The sequence below is a fragment of the Bicyclus anynana genome, chromosome 13 (genome assembly GCF_947172395.1).
Source record: "Bicyclus anynana chromosome 13, ilBicAnyn1.1, whole genome shotgun sequence".
NCBI lineage: Eukaryota > Metazoa > Arthropoda > Insecta > Lepidoptera > Nymphalidae > Bicyclus > Bicyclus anynana.
This window is the reverse complement of record NC_069095.1, coordinates 8,384,776-8,408,456: the sequence shown is the minus strand read 5'-3', so window position 1 is coordinate 8,408,456 and position 23,681 is coordinate 8,384,776. Positions and strand designations below refer to the sequence as shown.

The following is a 23,681-nucleotide window of genomic DNA, read 5'->3' as shown; positions in this document are numbered from 1 at the left end:
AATAATTAAGAATGTTCATTGGTTTTGTCAACAGAATGTGTGGGGGTCGTTGCGGGATTGATTGTTTGCACTATTTCTAATATTGTGTTGAGCTTATTGGTTTTTGTTGTTTCATGATATTATATTAGGTTTTCATCATTACTTCACAACATATTGTGATCAAAAACAAACGGTCAAATAGAAATTCAGTACCTACATATCCTCTTTCATTAATTGTAAAGGAAGTGCTTGAAGACGAAAGTCTTCGATCAGTGCGTGTTGCCAGTGATGACATACGGATCCGAGACTTGGTCGCTGAGTATGGGTCGCTGAGTATGAGTCGCCTTATTAGAAATAAAGTCTCAAAGTCACTCAGCGGGCGATGGAGCGAGCTAAGCTTGGAGTTTCTCTGCGTGATCAAATCAGGAATGAGGAGATCCGTAGACGAACCAAATTCACTGACATAGCTCAACGAGTCGCGAAGCTGAAGTGGCAATGGGCAGGCCACATAGTTCGAAGAGCCGATGGACGTTGGGGTCCCAACGTGCTGGAATGGCGACCCCGCACCGAAAAGGACAGTGTTCGTCGACCCCCCACTAGGTGGACCGAGGATATCAAGCGGGTTGCAGGGAGCCGCTGGATGCTGGCGGCTCGAGATCGTTGTGCTTGGAAGTCCATGCAAGAGGCCTATGTCCAGCAGTATCAGCTGATAAGGTAAGATAAGGTACATTAATTGTAAAGGCCAGCGCTTGGCTGCAATCGTGTATAATGGAAAGCGATGTTGCCTTTGGCAACACGCGCTTGTCTAGAAAGTTTCTAAATTTTTGTCTGTAGGTCTCTATTATATCTTATAACTATGTTATTTAATAGCTATTTTGTTTAACTTAATTTGTTTACTGCTTCGTTGGTCCAATGGTAACCCTATGTGGTTTGGGATCAAGAGGTTCTGGGTCGGGTCAAGAAAATACTTTTTGAGCTTTTCTTTCTTCTGAGACATTTTACAGCAAAAATTCTCTGCCCGGGTTTGGAAGTTGGTGATGTTACACTTCGTCGTAAACCCGGGTCCGAGGCACTTTTTTATTTTTTTATTCTTTACAAGTTAACCCTTGACTACAATCTCACCTGATGGTAAGTGATGATGCAATCGAAGATGGAAGCGAACTAACTTGTTAGGAGGAGGATGAAAATCCACACCCCTTTCAGTTTCTACACGACATCGGTATTGTGGTAACTAGCCACGGCGAAAGCCTTCCACCAGCAAAACCTGGAACAATTAAGAAAACCTTAATCGGTCCCGCCGGGGATTGAACCCAGGACCTCCGTCTTATAAATCCACCGCGCATACCACAGCGCCATGGCGGTCGTCAAATCTTTTAATAACATGTGACCGTTAATTTAACATTATCACCCTAATTCTAAGCCGTGATAGCCCAATGGATATGACCTCCGCCTGCGATTCCGGAGGGATTGGGCTCGAATCCGGTCCGGGGCATGCACCCCCAACTTTTCAGTTGTGTGCATTTTAAGAAATTACATATTACGTATCTCAATCGGTGAAGGAAAACATCGTGAGGAAACCTGCATACCAGAGAATTTTCTTAATTCTCTGCGTGTGTGAAGTCTGCAAATTGGGCCAGCGTGGTGGACTTAGGTGGTTTAGGTTTAGGACTTAGGACTTTCTGAGAGGAGACTCGAGCTCAGCAGTGAGCCAAATATGGATTGATAACGACGACCCTAATTCTGCCAACCCGAATTGGGGTAGCGTGGTGGGTCTAAGCTCCAAATCCCCTCTCCAATAAGGAAGGAGGCCTGGGCCTGTAGTGGGAGGTAAAATAGATGAATCTACTTAAGTCCTTTGTTCCACTGTACTAAATAGTTGTTTTTGGAAAAACAATTATTCATACGAAGAAAAAATCGATTAATCTGAGACTAAAACTCGATTATAGGTACCTAACCGAGTCAGCGCGGTGTTGCGCCTACAATGCATCACAATGTCAAACGTTGTAGCAGATGTACCCCATTACACGTTCGTGTTATAGGAACAGAGTAATCGGTGTATACCGTTCGAACTTCTGTAGTTATAATGTGGATAAGACAAGTTGACACAATTAACTTTTTTTAATTTGGATCACATTAATGGTTACAATCACGTTACAATATTTAATAACATACATAAAACGTAAGAAATACGATTGCACCTTCTTGATATTATCATGAACAGCACTTAAACGACAACACTTCTTCTTCGTCGTCACACTCTTGACAGAGTGGTCGTGGTCGTCATTTGGGCGCGGTGGCAAGCCTCACTATCCGTCGCCATTCCTCCCGCAGTGTGGCTCTCCTAGAACATTCGTGGAGCGATCCATGGAGAGCGGTTTTTACTTGATCAGTCCAGCGCATTGGTGACCTGCCACGTGCTCTTGTTCAACACTTCACGTGCTCTTGGACAACACTTCACGAGACAACAATATAAATGCAAAAATCACTTAACTAATCCTTAATCACTAAGTAAACTTGATGAGTTTTTTAAGAGGTCAGAGAACTACAATTTAAATCAGCATTGCTACTGTAAGCATTTAGGAGTGTATATTCGATAAACAAGCGTATGCTGACCAGCTCTGGTTCGACGGAAGGGTAAATGGAACTATTGACTATATTGATGATTATAACTGATACGTTGCTCAAGTGGTTAACTAATGTGGCGTTCGTAGGTTGGGTTCCAGTCTTGGTTCGATGTATAAAAATTGTGCTTTTCTTTTATGCAAGAAAACTTTGAATTTCGTGGAGTCACACCCCGTGCATTCCCGGTTATTACTTCTTAAATACCTATTCTGATATATATACAGAATCAAAATACTATCACCCTAAACCCGCCAATATGAAGATAAAAAGGAGGTGTAAATGTAATATAATCATCAGGCAAAATATTACGAAATCGCGAGATAAAGCGAGAGGAATCATTACAAAAGAAGAATTAGAGACTGTCAAAAATACCGAAGAAAATAAAGTAGAAGACTCGTATTTGTAATAATATTGAGTTTATAGGTGCATATCTACTTAACAAACCGTCTCTGATCTAAGCACAAAAAGATTTATAGATTTTATTACATATTTATTTGCATTTCGACTGCAAAAGATTGAAACCATATTTTTTTATTGGCTTACTAAACTTGCACACACTTAACGTAATTATTGGATTCGTATATTTATCTACGTAAGACATGTCCTATTGAATCTATTATAAAAAAATCTCATTCGAAAAGAATATCCCTAACAATATCATCGCTACCCGTCACAGGGGCGCATACGCATTGCCCCGGATTGTGTAAAGTACGAAATAATTTCACGCATCACGTGTCACCCGGATAATGACCCGGGAGCGGGCCCGGACAAAACAAACACGCTCCTAATAAAGGAATGAGGACGAAGAATGGCCGGGGAAAAGAAAAAGGAATTGGTTAAAAGTTAAAAGAAGTACCTACTTAATAAGAAGGGGTTTTTGTTTCTACAAAGTAATTGAAAATAACTCTACAGGGACTGGGAGTTATTTATTTTTATGGTCATTTTGATTTATTGTTTAAAAATTTGCAAATATGTAGGTCATCATCATCATCATTTCATCATCAGCCATCATGTATCCACTGCTGGACATAGGCCTCTTTTAAGTAGCGCCAGCCGGCTCTATCTTTGGCTTTTTGCATCCAATCGATGCCTGCCACCTTCCGGAGGTCGTCACTCCACCTAGTGGGGGGACGCCCCACGCTTCGCTTACCGAGACGCGGTCTCCACTCAAGGACCTTACGACTCCAACGACCATCGGTCGTCCGAGAGACATGACCAGCCCACTGCCACTTCAATGTACTAGCCCTTAGAGCTATGTCGGTAACTTTCGTTCTTTGTCGAATCACTTCGTTCCGGATTTTATCCCTCAAAGAGACTCCAAGCATAGCTCTCTCCATAGCACGTTGAGCGACTTGGAGTTTGTGGACTAGTCTCGCTGTCAATGTCCATGTTTCGGCACCGTAAGTCATGACAGGCAGAACGCACTGCTCAAAGACTTTCGTCTTTAAACATTGTGGTATAGGCGACGAGAAGACTCGGCGAAGTTTGCCAAACGCTGCCCACCCCAACTGTATTCTCCGATCGATCTACTTCTCAAAGCTGTTTCTACCCAAATGCAAAATTTGCCCGAGGTAAGCATATTCAGAAACAACTTCGAGGGAAGATCCATCAACAGTAATAGGTCCCGGAGTGACTAGATCATTTAACATGACCTTGGTCTTGTCCAGGTTCATCCGGAGACCTACACGTTGGGAAGCAATATGTAGGTTATCCAGCATGTTTTAAAGTTCCTGCAGCGAACTTGCGATGATGACAATATCATCGGCAAAGCGAAGGTGTGAAATTTGCTCACCATTTACGTTGATGCCATTTTCTTCCCAATCTAGCGTTTTAAAGACATCTTCCAATGCATTCGAAAACAGTTTTGGAGATAATACATCCCCCTGTCTCACTCCACGATGTAATTGGATCGGTCTTGTAGACGCACCTTGTACTTGAACTGACATAAACGCAGCGCTGTAAAGGCATTTTAGCACTTCGATGTATCGCCAATCAACTTGGGATCTCTGCAGGGACTCCATAACAGCCCAGGTTTCAATGGTGTCAAAAGCTTTCTCATAGTCTACGAATGCTAAACACAGAGGCTGATTATACTCGAGAGACTTTTGTACAACCTGCCTCAATGTGTGCATATGGTCTATGGTGCTGTAGCCACTCCGAAACCCGGCCTGCTCTGGTGGCTGGAAATCGTCGAGTCTTCGAGATAGGCGGTTCGTGATGACCCTAGAAAACAACTTATAGATGTGGCTTAAGAGCGAAATGGGGCGGTAGTTTTTTAGAAGTGTTTTATCACCCTTTTTATAAAATAGAACTACTATGCTCTTGTTCCATGCATTTGGAGTTCTCCCACTCTGAATAACAGAATCAAAAATCCTCTTTAGCTCATTAAGCAAAGGCAGTCCTCCTGCTTTTAAAAGCTCAGTGGTGACTCCGTCTTCTCCTGGGGCTTTTCCATTTTTAAGCTGTTTGAGGGCCAACACGATCTCATCTACGCTGATCTCAGGAAGATCATCAGTGTAATGACGGGATAGTTTGGCTCTTGGATCTTTGTGGCAGGTTACTGGCCTTGAAACTTGAGACTCATATAATCGGCCGTAGAAATCTTCTATCTCAGCGAGAATCTCAGGCTTTGCGATAACTGTCTTACCACCCGAGGTCTTAAGCTTAGTCATTTGACACCTTCCAATACTTTGTGCGAATACTTTGGTCCCCCTGTTTGCTTCTATAGTCCTCTGTATGTTCTGAGTACTCAAACGCCGAAGGTCCCGCCGTATTGATCGTTTGACTTTTTTGTTTAGAGCATGTTGTTCTAAATAAATATGTATAAGTATGTATAAATATGTAGGTACTAGAGTCAAAACCAATGGGGATGATGACTTGATTCTCGTGGAAAAATTTCTGAATAATCGGGTTTCCTTGTTAAAACTGCTTGATTAATTTAATAAGCTTTTGAATATATTGTGTCAAGTGATAATTTTTGTTTTAAGTAGAATTAGTATCACTGTTACAAGTAATGTCACGTATTACGATTACGAGCTTTGAAAATAATGCATAAAATTAGTCTATGGAAACTTGTGATAAGGTTCCTTAAAATATTTAATAAGTTATTTGGTAAAATTACTTATTAAATATTACGTGGAAACTCTATTTTAAATAGTAGGTAATTCATGAAATTCTTTAAACTTACACAATGCAAATAAAAACTACCTATGGGAGTAGGTATATAACTTTGAAAGAAGCTTTCACAAAAAAACTTCATCGTTTAATTCAAGTCAAGTCAATATTAATTATTTCAATTAGGCTTCGAAATGTCAGGTATTAATATTATAATATAATGGTGATAATAATTTGTCGAAAACTTAAAAGTAAATTTACGTGGGTTCCAAATGCGCCTTGGTCCAAGAAAAGCCCACAACAAACTCGCTTACTGCCTGGAATATTTTAGTGCCTCATTTCCATTGGAAAAAGGGTTTTACTTTTAAAAATAGGTACCTACATCTAAAACTATTTATTAAATTTAATTTTACCTAACCTCTTTATCACTAGTTGTTTAATATTTTCCAAGAGCGACAAAATAAGTTAAACAAGATCTCCGGAATAAGTAGATTTGGTTCATTTGATACCCTCAACAAGGCTTGTCTCGTCGTGTTTACGAGTAATAAATTAAATTTACATCGTGTTGAAGTGAAAGAATGAAGCTGTGAAGGGAGATGAGCTGATGCCTCTAGGAAACATTGTTATGCTTACGTTAGGACACTCTAAGATTTTTACCTATGTACCTACTATTTAGATATTATAGATAGTAACTTTAAATGCCTAATACTGATTTAATGTATCTATCACCAAAAACAAAGTATCTAACACTGTAAAATAGTACTTACATGAGATTTGAATTACAACTAACTTTAATAAACTGGTTTCATGCTTGCTTGAGGAGGATTTTAGTTGTGTCCCCGGGACCGTACTGTTTTGTTAAGTGATACAATAATAAGAATTGCGCCGCAGTTTATACTTAAATTAGTAGACCCCGCGTGGTTCACGTTTTCGAAGGAACACGGGGATAAAATATAGCCTATAGTCTTCCTCGATAAATGGGCTAAGTATCTAACACTGAAAGAATTTTTTCAAGCAAACAAACAAACAAACTCTTCAGCTTTATAATATTAGGGTAATTAAATAAGAATTTAATTTTGTACATGCCTGAAAGCCTAACATTCTGTTAACATATGAAGGGGGATACAAATCTAATAAGTGCCTCCACTGCGTTTTGGAGTAAAAGAATTTCAAAGGCGTCACATCGCCTGTCGCGGTTCGTTACAGGTGGTGGATATTAATGGCTTTGCGCAAATTTCCCCGCTTTGTATGTTTAAAACGAGATTTGAGAAACGCTATTTATCTTTATCAGATTCTTATTATCCGTTTATTGTGCATCTAAGTACCGGGAGAGTTGAATAAGTGTACTAGAGCATTTGAAAATACAAGCTACCGTAAAACACTGCTGTCTTGGAGGGTGTTGGTGGGTGTGAGCAAAACTCGAACCTAGGAATTCGTGATGTAAAACCACAACGGCTGACCATTGGAATTATGAGTTAGGTATCACACTAATATTAAAAAGGCGAAAGTTTGTGTGTGTGTAAGTATTTGTTCCTCCTTCAAGCTGCGGTTACTGAAGCGATTTGGCTAAAATTTGGAATAGAAATATATTTTACTCAGTTACTCTGTGTAAAAATCTCAGGTTACCGCGGGATTTGTGAAAAATGGAATTTCACGCGGATGACGTTGCGGGTATCCGCTAATATAAAGGGAAAAAGCCACCAAACAATACACACACAGTATACAATACCTTTACACTGAGAAAAACATACATACGAACGTAGAACCTCCTCCTTTTTGGAAGTCAGTTTAAAAAAAGCTACATAAATGAGCTACTTACGGAGCTTGCAAATTACTACTTACTACGGCAACATACGTAAAATAGATGCCGTATACTTAGTAATAGTGCAGCTTACTGTGCCATTTAGAAGTAACGACACAGTAAGCACACCAAGAATCTTGCTAGCTTGTGCAACATGGTGTCTAGAAGAATATTAATGTCTGGTGTGCTAACCATTTTAGTTTCTCCAAATTAGTTGGCTTTATTGTAGATTGAATAATTCTTAACATCACCTGAGATTAACTAGTAATAAAAATGAAAAAAAGTATCAGTACAATCAAAAGCACAGTTAGATTAATAGTAATACAATTGTACTAACACAAAAGAAGAACAGCGACACAAAAGAGTTACATACGTCCCAACAATAACACTAAACATCTTTATTTCACCGTCCATTGATTGTCAATGAAAACACAAAGCGTTCAAATTGAATTTATAGCTTGTCAAATTGTCACTTGCTACATTGTAGTGGTGGCCGTTGCTGGTAATTGCTTCAACACATGTCGCGAAGGGGTTGAAGAAATAATGTGCGATACGATTATACACTCTTTTGTTGATAATTCGAATCGTATTAATCAGCTATTTTAACTTGCTTACTATTTTTTCGATTCTGCTAATAGAAAAGTGTCATGAAAATAACGACGTAAATATGGTAACTATTGTGATATAGATAGACTACCTAAATAGTATACACTAGTAAATGAGTAACATATAATTTTTTTTTTTCTGTACAAGTTAGCCCTTGACTACAATCTCACCTGATGGTAAGTGATGATGTAGTCTAAGATGGAAGCGGGCTAACTTGTTAGGAGGAGGATGAAAATCCACACCCCTTTCGGTTTCTACACGGCATCGTACCGGAACGCTAAATCGCTTGGCGGTAGGTACGTCTTTACCGGTAGGTTGGTAACTAGCCACGGTCGAAGCCTCCCACCAGCCAAAAATTAAAAATAATTCTTGGTGTCGTCAGTATTATTTTGCCGTAGGAGTCAACTGTAAGTTTTAAAAAAAGAAAACGAAAGAGGATAGATCAATTCTGCTTTTTACACTGTTTATGTCAACGCATCTCGCTTTTCATTTACGGATAAAAGATAATGACGTCATCGATTTATCTTATTAAGTACTCGTACGTAGTTGTATTTGTTGAAATTCAAATTATGTAGAAGAACCGAAAATAAGTATAAATCACTAGTTTAAAATTATTAAGATTGGCTACTCTACGTTACAGATTTTACGTATGTACCTAAAAATTATTGAGGTATTGTCTAGTTAATTACTTAATAAGGTATAGTAAATAACTAATTACGAACCACAAAAAAACAAAGTTATTATATACATCATCTACAGAAATGCTAACAAATTCTATCCTTCGTATTTTATTTGTATTGATAAGTATTGTATTAAATTCCCTACTTATTTATATCAGCTCTATGCCTCTGTAATTATTAAATTGATCTGTCACTCAGACTTACTCGCTTAAGAAATAAGTACCTACAGCTGTCTTTATGCACTTCAAAATATAAGGTAAACGTTCTTTCGTTCTTTCAACATACTGAAAAGATAAAACAAATGCGATTTTCTTGTCAATACTATAAAACTATTGTTCGGAGGGTATAAAAGCACCGCATCATTTACTTTAAAGTTTGGAAGTTGGGTTAAAAGTGCTAAGCCGTGTCGGGACCGAGTATTCCCTGGGACGGCACTTATCCATCAATATCTTTGCATACGCCACTTCGTGTTATGGATAACCGAGACTGAAATATATAACTATACCTAGTTATCTGAATCTCGTATAAATTGTAACTATTCTGAGTTTAGTATCAAAGGTTAGAAATTACATTTTTATGAAAGCGTAGGTCATAAGTTTAAAGTAGCCTAAGCTAATTTTTTTTTATTCTTCTTCAATATAATTTCAGATTAATATTATAATGTCACTAGCGGACGCCCGCGAATTCAGTTTTTCACAAATCCCGCGGGAACCATGGATTTTTCCGGGAACAAAAGTAGCTTATGTGTTAATCCAGAGTAAAATCTATTTCCATTCCAAATTTCACCCAAATCGCTTCAGTAGCCGCTACACAAAGGAGGAACAAACATATAACTAAGTTATACACAAATTTTCACACGAACTTTCGCTTTTATATATAAGTGTGAGTATGTGAAGTGATGTGATATGTATTTAAATAGTTATGTACCCAATAATATTAATGAAAATAACAAAATGTCCGGGTGCTTCTATAGGAACTTAGATAAATGTGGGTATCTACGTCACAGTTAACGTAACCTAAGCGCGCTACATTTTTTTTATGTGAAGATCTTTGATAGGTATTTACAGAAAGAAGACTCATAATTACTTACGCAGATAGGTACCTACATATTTCACTACCGACACCTCTAAGAAACACTAATCTAAGTATATAAAGTGCGTTGTTTAAATTTTTTCTTTACAAATTATTGAACGCAACGCAACACCGCTTTGTCCTCGTTACCTGGCTGATCGCTAACTGTAACAACTTTCCCATCCAATTCCGTATTCAATCAGCGTCAAAATCCTATGGGGAGATTTTATTAACAAACGAACGGTCTACATAAAGCGGCAATTACGTCACCTACAAACGACATTCAAAATTACCTATTGCCAACATTTTTTCCATCCAACTCCCTGTAGGCACAGAAAACTGGATGGGTGTGGTCCACATTGTAACAAACACTCCCATTGGCTGGCAGAGATACGCCCACTGTTGTAACAAAAAGGAATATTTCAGTGGAGCCAGCAAGTCCCCGAACGCCGCTCGCGGGCGAGCCTTGAGAATTTCTCTCTCCCTTTCTTAAGGCATTTGTTGTATTTCAGGACGGTGCGCACGGAATACGGGTTCGAGTCGAAATCCCGGGAGAGTAAACAGCGCCACCTAGTTTGTTGTCGCCGAACCACGTCGTGCAGCGTTCTGTAAGATGGCGTCGGCAGTCCTACTGAAAAAGTACTTTGTAAACATAATTTTCCTATTTCAATCAAGTTTTTTGTTTGATAAGAGTGTAAAACGTGGACGGTAACAGACCAGTGCTTTAAGAAAGTTATTCAACCATCAATAATGACTATATTTACTCATAAGTTATTTTCCAAGTTAGGTACTTGTGTCAGTACTTAGTCGCTATTTTAATTTCTGAACCTAGATTTCATACTGTTTTATTTACTAGGTTGAATTTAATCAAGAAATGTTTAGGTAAATCGTTTGTCAACTTGTTCGTAAATATTTAGAAACTTAATCTAAATCTTTAATTTTTAAACTTAAGCCACTTTAAAACAGTATTGTATTTGTATTGCAGTTTTGTTTATTAATTGTAGCTAAGAGTAGCCATTTGTGAAACATAAATAGTATGTAGGTAGTTCATAAAACATTGCTTAAAAATCCATGAGTGCAGTAGCGTGTAAGCCAATAAAACTGAACCGGGAAACGAAGACCAACTATTTGAATATGCATAGACGTTAATAAAACTGGATTCAAATTTGCAAGCGTTGGAAAATTTCTAAACCGACGCCTCCGCGGAATGGCAACTAGGAGAACTTTGTTACAAAAATCAAGCGGGTAGCGGCACTAAAGTGGCATTCAGGAAAAATTTCATATCCTGCCCGTCCGAAATTTTAACTGATGCCGACATATTGTTGAACTTTTTGGCGCTAACTTCCAGTAGGAATTAGCTATGTTACCGAATAATAAGCTATATTATAATACATGAGTTTTTTACTTTGGTTTCAGTTATCAAATAATATTTAATTTAAGGAGAAATGAAAGGTGTTCGAAATCATTTTCTAGTGTTGTAAAGATTGTTATTTATCGAAATATTAGTAGCTACGTTTTGTTTGTTTATTATTATTAATCAATCAATTAAATTAAAAACACACTTTTTTGGAAAATGAAACTAAAAGGTAAAAAATATTTTTTAGTAAGTTTAAATAAGAATAGAGTGTCTATAATCTACTGAAGTTACTTACTAATAAATTATCATATATTTTTTTATTATATTTTATAAATTTATTGTATAAAATCATGAGCTGTATTTTATAAAATTATTGCTTTATTGTATAAAATGATTGGGTGAATTGTTATTTTAATTTTATTTATATTATTAAAAATTAAAAAAATATTTTTTTTATTTTGTATATGAGACTTATATAAAATTTCAGCTTTCTTTCAAGGTCTTTCAAGGTAGGGTAGGGGTAGGGTAAGGGTAGGGTAGAGGTAGGGTAGGGGTAGAGATGAAGAAAATATGTCAAAGTCTTTTCTTTTATTTGAAATCCCGTTCAACGATCAGATGATAAAATTATAGAACTGACTCTAATTTATTTTTCGTACATAACGTAATCCTCCGGTTTCAGGGTGAAACCTGCGTATTGGGTGACCATGGATTCGTCGGTTTTTCGCTGATAGCGAATTAGATACCTACTAATAGTTATGAACTAAATATAAAAAATAAATTTTGACCTTTTTTATATTGAAATTCAAAAGCTTTCCCTTTGTATTCGCTATAGTCGAGAAAAACCAAATTAATTTTAAGTGAAACTTTTTACAGTCAAAGCTCTCAACTCTATATCTGAGGAATACAATCGTCAAATAGGTACCTTGTTAGGTAATACAGGAGATACGTTTGTTAGCGGTTTCCGCGCGTCCCTTATCAAGATCACATCGAGTTTTATGGGTCTAATCGCGGCCACAAATAGGCCCCACGTGGGTCATTTCCTATCCTGACCGATTATGGGATTCCGGCTAATTAGCTATTACCGATACGGCGTTACTTGCGTACTACGATTTTATTAAAGGTATTATAACGTTTTTTTAATAACCCAAAGGTACTTAACGTTTTTTTAATAACCGAAAGGTATTTAATCTTTTTTCTAACAACTGAAAGATGAATGTTTTTCGAAAATGCATGTCATAGGTATGTCTGCGAGTTTGTAAGAAAGTGATTTTGATTTTTTAATTCCTATTTTTCAGGAAATGTAAATATATAGTACCAAAGGGCAGGACTTATCATCGAGAGGTCATCGGTCATTAGGTTCGATCCCCGCCCGCATTATTGTGGTCACAATCTTTCCTAAATTTATTTAAAAATTTCTTAAAAGAAAGAAAAGCTCAGTAGGTATATCATCGCCCGCCCCGGGACTCGAACCCAGCACCTCGTTCTTCGAAGCCACTAAGCTAACTGGACCATACTTATTTGGATTCACGTTATAACGCTATATATGTGTGTGTATACCAATATATCTCTTGCATTAATTTTATATCAGTTCTTGTTACCGCTAAGTTCTTATATCAAAAGATAAACCCTAAGAACGCCGCTAAAGCTCCCTATAAAATTGGTAAGCTACTTACAAAAGATCAATTTCGAGCGGCAATATTTTAAAGAAGACTTTTATTATAAGAGACCAACAGGGTTTTTCTTATAGATAGAGAATCCAACATTTTAGTAGTACCTATCTACTCTTCCGAGCCGTGATAGCCAAGTGGATATGACCTCTGCCTCCGATTCCGGAGGGTGTGGGTTCGAATCCGGTCCGGGGCATGCACCTCCAACTTTTCAGTTGTGTGCATTTTAATTACATATCACGTGTCTTAAACGGTGAAGGAAAACATTGTGAGGAAACCTGCATACCAGACAATTTTTTTTAATTTTCTGCGTTCCACTTCGCCATAGGGTTGGTTTAAAAAATAAAGCAAATAAATACAAAAACGACTGCCTCTGTGGCGCCGTGATATGTGCGGTGGATTTACAGTATGGAGGTCCTGGGTTTGATTCCCGGCTGGGCTGATTGAGGTTGGGCTGGTTACCACCCTACGGTAGACGTACCGCCAAGCGATTTAGCGTTCCGGTACGATGTCGTGTAGAAACCGAAAGGGGTGTGGATTTTCATCCGCCTCCTAACAAGTTACCGCTTCCATATTAGATTGCGTCATCACTTACCATCAGGTGAGATTGCAGTCAAGAGATAAGATAGTCTGCGTAAATATTTCGCCTATTTCGTACACGAAATATGTACATCGGCTCTTGGTTTATGTATTGTCGAAGATTGGATAGAATATCATTTTAGGTCTTATTGTTTAGACATACCTATTTGTAAAAATTATTGTCCAAAATTGTATAAGTATGTTACGCTCAAAGATCGAAAACGCTCACAAGGCGTTGTGGTCACAGTAAAACATCCACGTGGCGACATCCACATGCTATTTGATCATAAAATAAAAAGCCAAGACGCGTTCTGAGATTGTATTAACCATTTTACAATTGCGTGCAAAGACGCATTACAACATCAGTTTTATTCATTTAGTTTTATTTTTTTCAGTTTCTTTAGCGCTGACATTAAAATTAACTTTCTTAAACAGAAAATAAATGAATAAAACTGATGTTTTAATGCTTCTTTGCACATCATAATGCGATACGACATGCTAATTTTCATAATTTTCTACTCGTCCGTGTGTGAAGTCTGCCAGTCCGCATTAGGCCAGCGTGGACTATTAACCCAACCCTCTCATTCTGATAGGAGACTCGTTCTCAACAGTTAGCCGAACATGGGTTGATGATGATGAATCATCAATATATCATGTCCAAATATATTTATTTAATTATATTTATATATTTACTATCATATTCACGCAGTAATAAAAAAAGATGATTACAATACACGGTTCACTCGTGTCGTATGGGCACGTCTAACAAAGTGCTGCAATTAAGCTCCGTCCCGCTACGACAGAGTTCAACAGTTTTTCCTCGTAATTCTATTACATTATTAACTTACACCGTGTTAAGAAAGTAGGGTTGCTCCAACGTTGTATTATCGATACAATTCTAAACAAACATTTTAAATTAAGTTAAAGTTACCTGAATTAATGTGTGCTCTTTGAAATATTGTTATCCGAATCAATAAAACATTTTGCGTTACATTTGTATCCATAAGGGTTGTAAATTTCTTTAATATAATGATCGTTTGAGATATTGATATATGCTTTGAAGTGTTTAACTCCATTATTTTTAATAAAACTTACTTAGAATGAAATGATGAATTTTATAGGAACTTGTACTACAAAATTCTTTAAACCGATTGGAACGATAATAATAGTTTTGGAAGCCATATTATATTCAAATACCTACAATTTATAAAATTTTATTTATTAACTAGCAGGCGCCCACAACTTCATCTGCGTGATATTCAGTTTTTAACAAATATTTCGGCAACCTTGGAGTTTCCGAGATTAAAAATTAGCCTATAATATGTTATTTTATGACCTCCTTTATATTCCAGTTCCATTAAATCGATTCTGCCATTTCAGAGATTAACCGTCAAAAAGACTGACAGACAAAAAATTAAAAAAAGGTTGTTAATGATTTAGTATCGCGTAAATAAATATTCTGCTCCGAGATCTCATTTATCTCATTTATTTTATTATTATATTTATTTTTGACGGCCGCGTGGCGCAGTGGGTAGTGACTCTGCTTTCTGCATCCAAGGCCGTGGGTTCGATTCCCACAACTGGAAAATATTTGTGTGATGAGCATGGGTGTTTTCCAGTGTCTGTGTGTATTTATACATTATATAAGTATTTATATGTAGTATATAATTGTATATTAATATTATGATATCAACTATCTTAGAACCCATAACACAAGCTACTCTGTATGCTTACTTTGGGGCTAGATAGTGATGTGTATTGTTTAAGTATATTTATTTATTTATTATTATTATCTCTGTTCTAAATTTCATTCAAATCGATTCAGTGGTTCAGCCATGAAAAGATAAAACAGGTAGACAGGCAGACTTACTTCTGCATCTATAATATAAGTATGGATTATACTCTGCTCATTATCTTTTTAGTGGAGTAAATCTTCTCGATAAAAGTCTATCGATATTCGATATACCGCGTGGCCCATCTCTCGAAGAGACTTGCGGCGTCGCCGGTTCTGCAAAGATCGCGCGCTGAAAACTTTTAATACTTTAACTCCACTTTCACTCAATTTCGCTTAACGCTCGTTGACACGGCTCGATGCGATATAGCTTTATAACTGTTTTACAACTTCTACTTTACGCTTCTCAGTTTGTGCGTAAAGTTATAGGCGGGCTACATAAGTAATGTTTTTTAGAATTTAAACTATCGTGAGTGTTATTCATATTAATTGATTATGAAACACGGCTAAAACTCACGTGATATTACGTCGGAGTATGCCCGACTAGTTTCGAACCCATACGGGGCCCTTAGTCATGAGCTGGTTCTTGCATCGCGGCACGATCCAAACTGCGAAGCGGCTGCGCGACGCGCTGCTGCACGCATTGCGCGCGCGGAGAGGGGTTGAGTGGTGGGGAGTGAAGGTTCCGTTACACTCTCCGACGGTTCATTAATGTCATCTTCATTAGACTCGTCTTCTTGTAAGCAAACCGAACTAATGCTATCTTGTTCCAAGTTTGTTGTATGTGACAATGAAAGAAATAGCGGTTTCCACGCTGTGGGCAGCAACCATCCATGATCCCGATTAAAATTCGGGTGACGACTAATTTCTATCGCTTCACGTATCTTACGAGGTACTAGAAACTTTTCCCTTGACAATACAGAAGCCTTATCAAAACGGATATAATGAGTCGTCCCCGAAGCTAGAACATGCTCGGCTATTGCTGAACCGTCCGTGTCCACATTCTTCATGCTCCGTATGTGTTCTTTTACCCTTGTGGTGATGTTACGGCGAGTCTCACCGATGTATGATCTACCACAGTCACACGGAATCTTGTACACCCCGGGCACGTTCAGCGGATCCCTATCCTTAGGCGATCGCAGTATACTCTTCACCAGTGCAGGTGGACGAAACCGCGTCACTATGTCAAATCTCCGTTGGAGGTAGTGGCTGATTTTGTCCGTTACGCCCTTCACATATGTTAAGTACACTGGTGACCGGTTCACACAGTACGGTTTCCGCCTAGTTGTTGTTTGTGCCCATCTGGAACTCTGACGCCAACTATAGCCATTGTTCTCCAGCGCCTGTCTCACCACTCTTAGTTCGCACTCAATATAGGGTGGGTCACAAAGACTTAGGGCTCGATCTATGAGGCTTCTTGGTACCGACGATATCTGCGACGGATGGTGGTGCGAACTCGCATGGAGATATCTGTTGGTGTGAGTCGGTTTTCGGTACACCGTTGTATGTAATTCACCACCAGACCCCCGGATCACCATCACGTCTAAAAATGGCAGACCGCCCTCTTTTTCTTCCTCTTTCGTAAAATGAACCTTCTCATGTAGACTGTTGAGACACTGGAATATTATGGCCAAATCATCCCTGTTTACAATGGCAAACACATCATCCACATAACGCAGCCAAAAACGCGGTCTATACGTCATTTTATCGACCAACTCGCGTTCCACCCACTCCATAAATATATTGGCCACTACAGGTGCAATCGGCGAACCCATGGCAACACCGTCTATTTGGCTATAATAGTCACCTCGCCACATAAAATAACCACTTTTAAGACAAAACTCACTCAAATCCAAGTAAGCCGATGGTAGTTTTGAATCCGTTATGAAACCCTTAATTAATGAAATTACTTCTTCCACAGGAACATTCGTAAACAAGGACTCCACATCAAAACTCACCATAATCTCTGAGTCACTAATAATTTCATTTTTAATTATATGAACGAAGTGTTTCGAGTCTTTAACAAAACTACTGGTATTGCCTGTAAACGGTTTGAGTAACGTCGCGAGATGTTTTGATGCCATGTATGTGGGTGAATCAATCTGACTGACAATAGGTCTCAAAGGCCAGTCTGGCTTGTGAATTTTGGGTAAACCATAGATTTTAGGTGAAGTGGGGTTGCAGGGCCGTAACTTTGTAAGCAAATTTTTTTTTCCGACGTAATATCACGTGAGTTTTAGCCGTGTTTCATAATCAATTAATAAGTAATGTTATCAGAAATTAACTGTCACGTGTCTCAAACGGTGAAGTCGGAAACGGTCAAAACATCGCGAGGAAACCTGTAGCTAAGTACTGTGAGTGAAGTCGGCTAGCGTGGTGGACTATTAGCCTAACTCCTCTCATTCTGAGAGGAGACTCGTGCTCAACAGTGAGCCGAATATGGGTTGTTATAGCATGGGTAAGGAATTAATTAAGATTATTATTTAGATCTTTGATATTTCAAACGACAACTTCACTTTTTTTGTTTTGAGCGAATTCATTATTCACTTAAATTTTATTACCTCAATAATTATAATAACGAAACGAAACCTAGGAATAATGAAAAGAAGTAGAGTTTGACAACTTACTTTGGATCATTTCTTTAAAATGAAAAGTGAGTAACAATTAAACATAGCTGATTGTAAAAGGTATTTCTTTTTTTTTTTAAATCTTTACAAGTTAGCCCTTGACTACAATCTCACCTACTGCTAAGTGATGATCCAATGTAAGATGGAATCGGGCTTACTTGTTAGGAGGAGGATGAAATCCACACCCCCTTTCGGTTACACGACGTCGTACCGGAACGCTAAATCACTTGGCGGCACGCCTTTGTCGGTAGGGTGGTAAATAGCCACGGCCAAAGCCAGACCTGGCCCAATTAAGAAAATCTCAATCGGTCCAGCTGGGGATCGAACCCATGACCTCCGTTTTATAAGTACAATGCGCCACGGAGGCCGTCAAAAAAAGGTATAGGTAACTTGAGTTTCAAAGGATATTTTGTAATAAATATGACTACTTGCTCCTTCCTACCCTAACCTAAGTAAAATATTTTCATTGAATTAGTATGCAACAACAAACGTTAAAAGAAAATGGAAATCGAACCTTCGAAGAGTTTTCGCCTTTCATTTATTGAAAGCCTATAATATAATATAGCATTGAGTTATAAATACTCAACTCTGATAAAAATATTTAATTAAACATTCTGGGCTATGCTAGTAAAGTAGGTTAGTTAATAAAACACGAGCGCCTAAGTATAATACCGAAGAACGTTTAATAACATAGATTCAAACTAAGACCGCTAGGAAAAAATAAAACAAAAACGTAAAACGCGTAAGAAAGTCCTTCAAAGGGTGGCGGGCGGTAGGGGGTTGTCTACAATAGGTGTACAGATAACTTTCCTTCCATAGTAGAGTCAATACCGACCCTTGGGAGTTTTACCCTCGAGGCTCTGTCGCTTGGGAAAACTAGACCCTACAATATAGAAAAGGACAAACCTATATGTCACATTGGAGTGTAAACGGTGCATACATGTACTTATGTGTTAATAATATATAAAGAAAAATGCCGCGGACGTGTGCGGGGTGATATGTTGGGACTGTTAGTGTGAGGGGGATGGATGACATCAATTTGTTGTGTCGTGATGGGGTTTTATTTTGTTTGCGCGTTCACATTTTTTTCGAGTGATCTGTGTATTTTTTTTTTGGTTTTATTGATAGTGTTTTAGAAGGATTAATTTGTTTCAGGGCTGGGAACAAAATATAAACGAGTACCTAGATTATTATAGGTAACTTAATTGTGACGTATGTAATAAATTAACGGTGAAGGAAAACATCGTGAGGAAACCTGCATACCAGAGAATTTTCTTAATTCTCTGCGTGTGTGAAGTCTGCCAATCCGCATTGGGCCAGCGTGGTGGACTATTGGCCTAACCCCTTTCATTCTGAGAGGAGACTCCAGCTCAGCAGTGAACCGAATGGGGTTGATAGCGACCCAGATTGATATAGGTGTACTTAATTGTTTCATTCATGTTCAAATGGTCCACTGTAGGTCCAGCAGACTAATTCAATAACTTTGACTATGTTAGTTTGACATACCTAATACGTAATTTTGATTCTATGTAAGAAATGTCATCCGGTGCCTACTGATACATAACCCTTCGTGTTTATCATACAGTAGTTAGATGACATTTCTCAGTAGGTTTGAATATTCCTAGAACCCGTTCTCTAAGGTACCTAATGGGGCTTAGTTTAGATCCATCAAAGGAAAAGTGATTTGGAGCTTAAATTCACCACGCAACTCCAATGAAGCCTCAATAGCTCAACGGTAAGAGCGGTTGGACTCACCATCAAAGGGTGGTGGTTCGAACCCCGCCCCGAGGCAAGTGACAAACTCTCTGTACTCTCCATTTTACATTGTGATATGTTAAGCCAGAAATTACCGGGTCGACATGAAGACGACGTTATGTACTTAGGTAGGTATTCTCTACAAGCCACCGCTATAATATACGAATAACGGCAAGCAAAGGATTTCTTAAAAAAATAATTCCAAGGCAAAAACCACTTGGCTATAGGCCACCTTGAACATAATAAATGTCAAACTTATATTTTCTTAATTTTTCCAGCCATAATTCCAATCAAGTAACCTGATCCGCCCAAGCTTAATACGATAAGGGCAGATGCACACCGGACGCTAATTTGCTAATGCGCTGGTCGCGTGACTCGACACGCGACAGCGGCTTGTGCGATTTGTTCACTTAACTTGCTCGGTATGGAGGGATCGAATAGCTTGTACTCGTAGATAAATAAAACCGACAATCTTGTTATCCGATACGAGTCATAAAGTTGATGGAACTATCGGACTCTAGGTCATTATTTTAATAGATCTTAATCGAAACCTCAATCACTTAACGAAAAATAATGTATTTTCAAATAGTAATAGTGAAAAAATACTAATCGAAACTATTCTAAATAATACCGTACAGTACTATAAACATTTCTTATTTCTTGGGATACGCATGATACCCGACCAGTCTCTTAAAATAAAAGTTTTCAAAATAATTAATTATTAAAAAATAATAACTAGATAATTACGAAAAAATAATTTTCCTTAAAACCGCAAGGCGTGTATATTGTTTAAAGCAGGTGCGTTATAGAGCTTAATTTTTATTTTATCACACTATAGAAATAAACTTGAAACGGGAAGAAAATGTGTATATTTGTGTTATTTATACACAAAAATCTTTAAGAAATACATCATTACACAGTGAAATAACATGATTTGCCGTATAAAACGAACAATATACAATACAAGACAACAATAATATACAAGAGGTCTTATAGATCGTATAAAACGCATTAAAAACGAAATAAAATATCATCACATTTGCTACGAGTAGAATAAATTAAGGATATATCAAGGGAAATACCTACATCCTGTCAAATAGTTCTAAAACCACCATTCCTACGAGTAACCTATACGTACCTAGGTCTACACGATAAGATTGCTGTCAAAATCTATTTGTAAGATTTCTATATTATATGGTCTTGTCACTCTATTTAGAAGCTAGTCTTGTAAAGCCAGGGCTAGTCAGTTTCATAGTTATTTTCTTTCTATGCAGCAATTTGGTCAACTAAACTGTATAAAAAACTATCTTATCGAAGCAGATTAATATGAAATATGATATAATATGTAACCTAATTGTAATTTCTAACAAGGAAGGCTCGTGAAGTGACATCCGGGCACGCGCGGTCACGTGCGGCGCACGCGGCGACAAACTAGCGCGACTAAACTCGCATTAGGATTATTGTGACGTAATCGAGTTACAACTGATTGCAAACTGTTACTAGGAAAAGGCAATTATAGTAATAATAATAAAATCATAATGTAAATCGTAATTTTGTAGTAATGTATAGGAGTAAGGAATTTTTACCTGACACCTTATATCCATTGTCATTTGCAGTCATTTTTATCGCGTCTTTGCGTTTTTAAGACACTAAGCAAGCACATAGTGCGAATGTATAAGCACAAATTTGTTTACTATAAATATAATTTAAGATGCTTCGAGGCCGTTGGATCAGCTTCCACCTTCACTTAGGTAGTGAAACTATAAGAAATTGTAATGTTGTCATCAATTGTAAATTATAGTATTGTATGATTTTTTTTAAAAGAGCAACTGTTGAGTTTCTTGCCGGTTTCTTCTCAGCAGAACCTGCCTTCCGAACCGGTGGTAGAATCTTTACAAATAGTCAACTGACGTGTCAAGTGCTACCTACTTGAAATAAATGAATTTTGAATTTTTTTTAAATTTTCCAAGACGCTGCAATGACGTCCCCTTTCTAGAAATCGCAGTGATCGACACGGCATTAGGTGAAATGAGATGCACAGAAGACATCAAACAAGTTCCAAAAAGCCGCTGGATGCAAATGGTTCAAGAATTTAGTTTTTCTAAGCCCCTACAAGTGATCTATGTAAAACTGAATTTATACTATAAAGCAATATAAACTGAATACTTACCATTAAAATGTGTGGAAAATGTAAATCTGAATTACAGAAAAACTAAACGAACTAATTTAAAAAGTTAAATTATTTGACCTTTGTACAAGACCTTTAGCGGTGCCTCTTGACCTATGTGACTTAATTATTGCTCGAAGACTGTCTAGAAGTTAGAATGGCTTATTGTTTTTAATCGGATTAAAGACTCAATTATAACGATGACTTTTTAAATAGAGAATATTTTTTTTAAATCACTTGCTACTTTAATTTCTTTCTTCGAAGTTCAACTTAAGTTAATGCTAAATCTACTTAAGTAAAATGTAGGTATGTACATACTCATACATAATTGTTGTATATATTTATCTATTTGTATCGATAAATAACATCGCAATCGATAGTTTCCTGTTTTGCTGGCTGTAAGTAAAACCGTCACTTACCTCTCAATGTTGCTGACTGTCCTGATCGCTTGAAGACGGCTTTTCTTCTCGTAGTCAAGAACACACTTTTCTACACATTTCTTCAAAAAAGATTTTTCCTTAACCATGTCGCAATGATAATTATTTTCCTTCCAAGTTAGCCCTTAACATAAGTTCAAATCGCAGTCACGGGATACCTTTTAGTTAAAAAAGTTAATATAATTAAAATCTTTAATACAGATTCATTAAAAGAGGTGATATATAGGAGCCTTCTTTTAAGATCATTTGTATTTTATTTAGGTAAATAAATTAGGCATGTATGGTGGTGGTGGAATCATGAATCCGTTAGCTTCAGCGTTCTATGTTCTGATGGTGATACCATTGAACGAATATACCGCGACATTTATTTTTTAAAAAATGACCAGCAGGACTAAATGACCGTTTTGAAATATGTAGGCATACAGCCAATATTATGATAATTAATTTATGTTTACAAAGACTGCTCCAACGAGACACTCCATTTTATGTTAATTCAGCAGTAATACAATCCCCATTCTTTACTGACACAATTAGGACGGGCGATAAACCCATGCATTATCTAGTCAAGGGCAACAATGAAAAATATTACCCCTGTACTACGAAAATATAATATTACAAGTGGGGTTGGAAACGGTGGCATGTGCGAAATCACAATGGTTTTAAAACTATTTAAGTTGATGTTTTTGTTCGAGTTACGATTATGATAGATGGGTCGCGCTTAGTGTGCGTCGACCCTTATAACAGTCCTTGGTGCGGGTTCGTGATAACCCTAATGGGCAATTTTATCTTTACATCGGATTAAAAGCAAAGATAAATTTTGTTTTGTTACTAAAATGATACAGATTTTTATACAGTACCTACTTCTATAAGTTCACCAATCCGAACATGGCGTGTATATATTTTATAACTCAGTTCGGTAGATCTTCCTGAGAATTTCTTGGAAGAAAGAAAAGCGGAGTCTATAATAATATTGTCACTATACTAATGCATCTCTTCCAAGTTATCCTATAACATCAGTTCAAATCTCAGTCACGGGGATAAGTTTTAGTTAAAAAAGTAAATAAACCTAAAACAGATTCATTACAAGAATCAAGATTCAATACTAATAATGTCGCTGACTGTTGATTGGGTTAGTCGTTCAGGAAACCTCATAGCGCGTATACGCATTTTATTTAATTGTCGTCACCTAAATACTTCAAACCTGCAAATAAGCTTCTAGGGGTAATCTCTGGATCTACTGAACCCATTTTAAAATGCTTTAACCATTAGAAAGCCACGTTATTTGTGAGTGTCATAGGCTATATTTTATCCCCGTATTCCCACTAGAAAGGGAACCACGGGGATAAAACCGCGGGGCGTCAGCTACTTCTAAGGTAATATCAGTATAGATAAGCAAACACCTCGAACATAGAATTATCGCCGGGGAAATCTTTCTTTGAGGCGACTGAAAGCGACTCTTGCCAAGTAGATATATTCTCAACTAGGTT

At 37.5% G+C, this 23,681-nt stretch overlaps 1 protein-coding gene across 1 annotated transcript; it reads right to left on the bottom strand.

The window, feature by feature from the left end:
- Positions 1-14,701: 14,701 nt before the first annotated feature.
- Positions 14,702-22,283, bottom strand: LOC128198689 (uncharacterized). Its single transcript, XM_052885147.1, has 3 exons — positions 22,177-22,283; positions 16,269-16,849; positions 14,702-14,724 (listed from the first exon to the last, which is right to left on the bottom strand). Exons 1-3 carry the CDS (start codon positions 22,281-22,283, stop codon positions 14,702-14,704), a joined length of 711 nt encoding a protein of 236 aa, XP_052741107.1.
- Between the last annotated feature and the right edge of the window lie 1,398 nt (positions 22,284-23,681).

What these genes read in the sequence shown, in the direction of transcription:
- LOC128198689 (XM_052885147.1), bottom strand. Translation starts at nt 22,283, where the DNA reads ATGGTTAAGGAAAAATCTTTTTTGAAGAAATGTGTAGAAAAGTGTGTT. An exon ending in ACAGTCAGCAACATTGAGAG is followed by an intron (nt 16,850 to 22,176) that starts GTAAGTGACGGT and finishes CATTGTAAACAG; the next exon opens with GGATGATTTGGCCATAATAT. An exon ending in CTGTGGTAGATCATACATCG is followed by an intron (nt 14,725 to 16,268) that starts GTGAGACTCGCC and finishes AATATCACGCAG; the next exon opens with ATGAAGTTGTGGGCGCCTGC.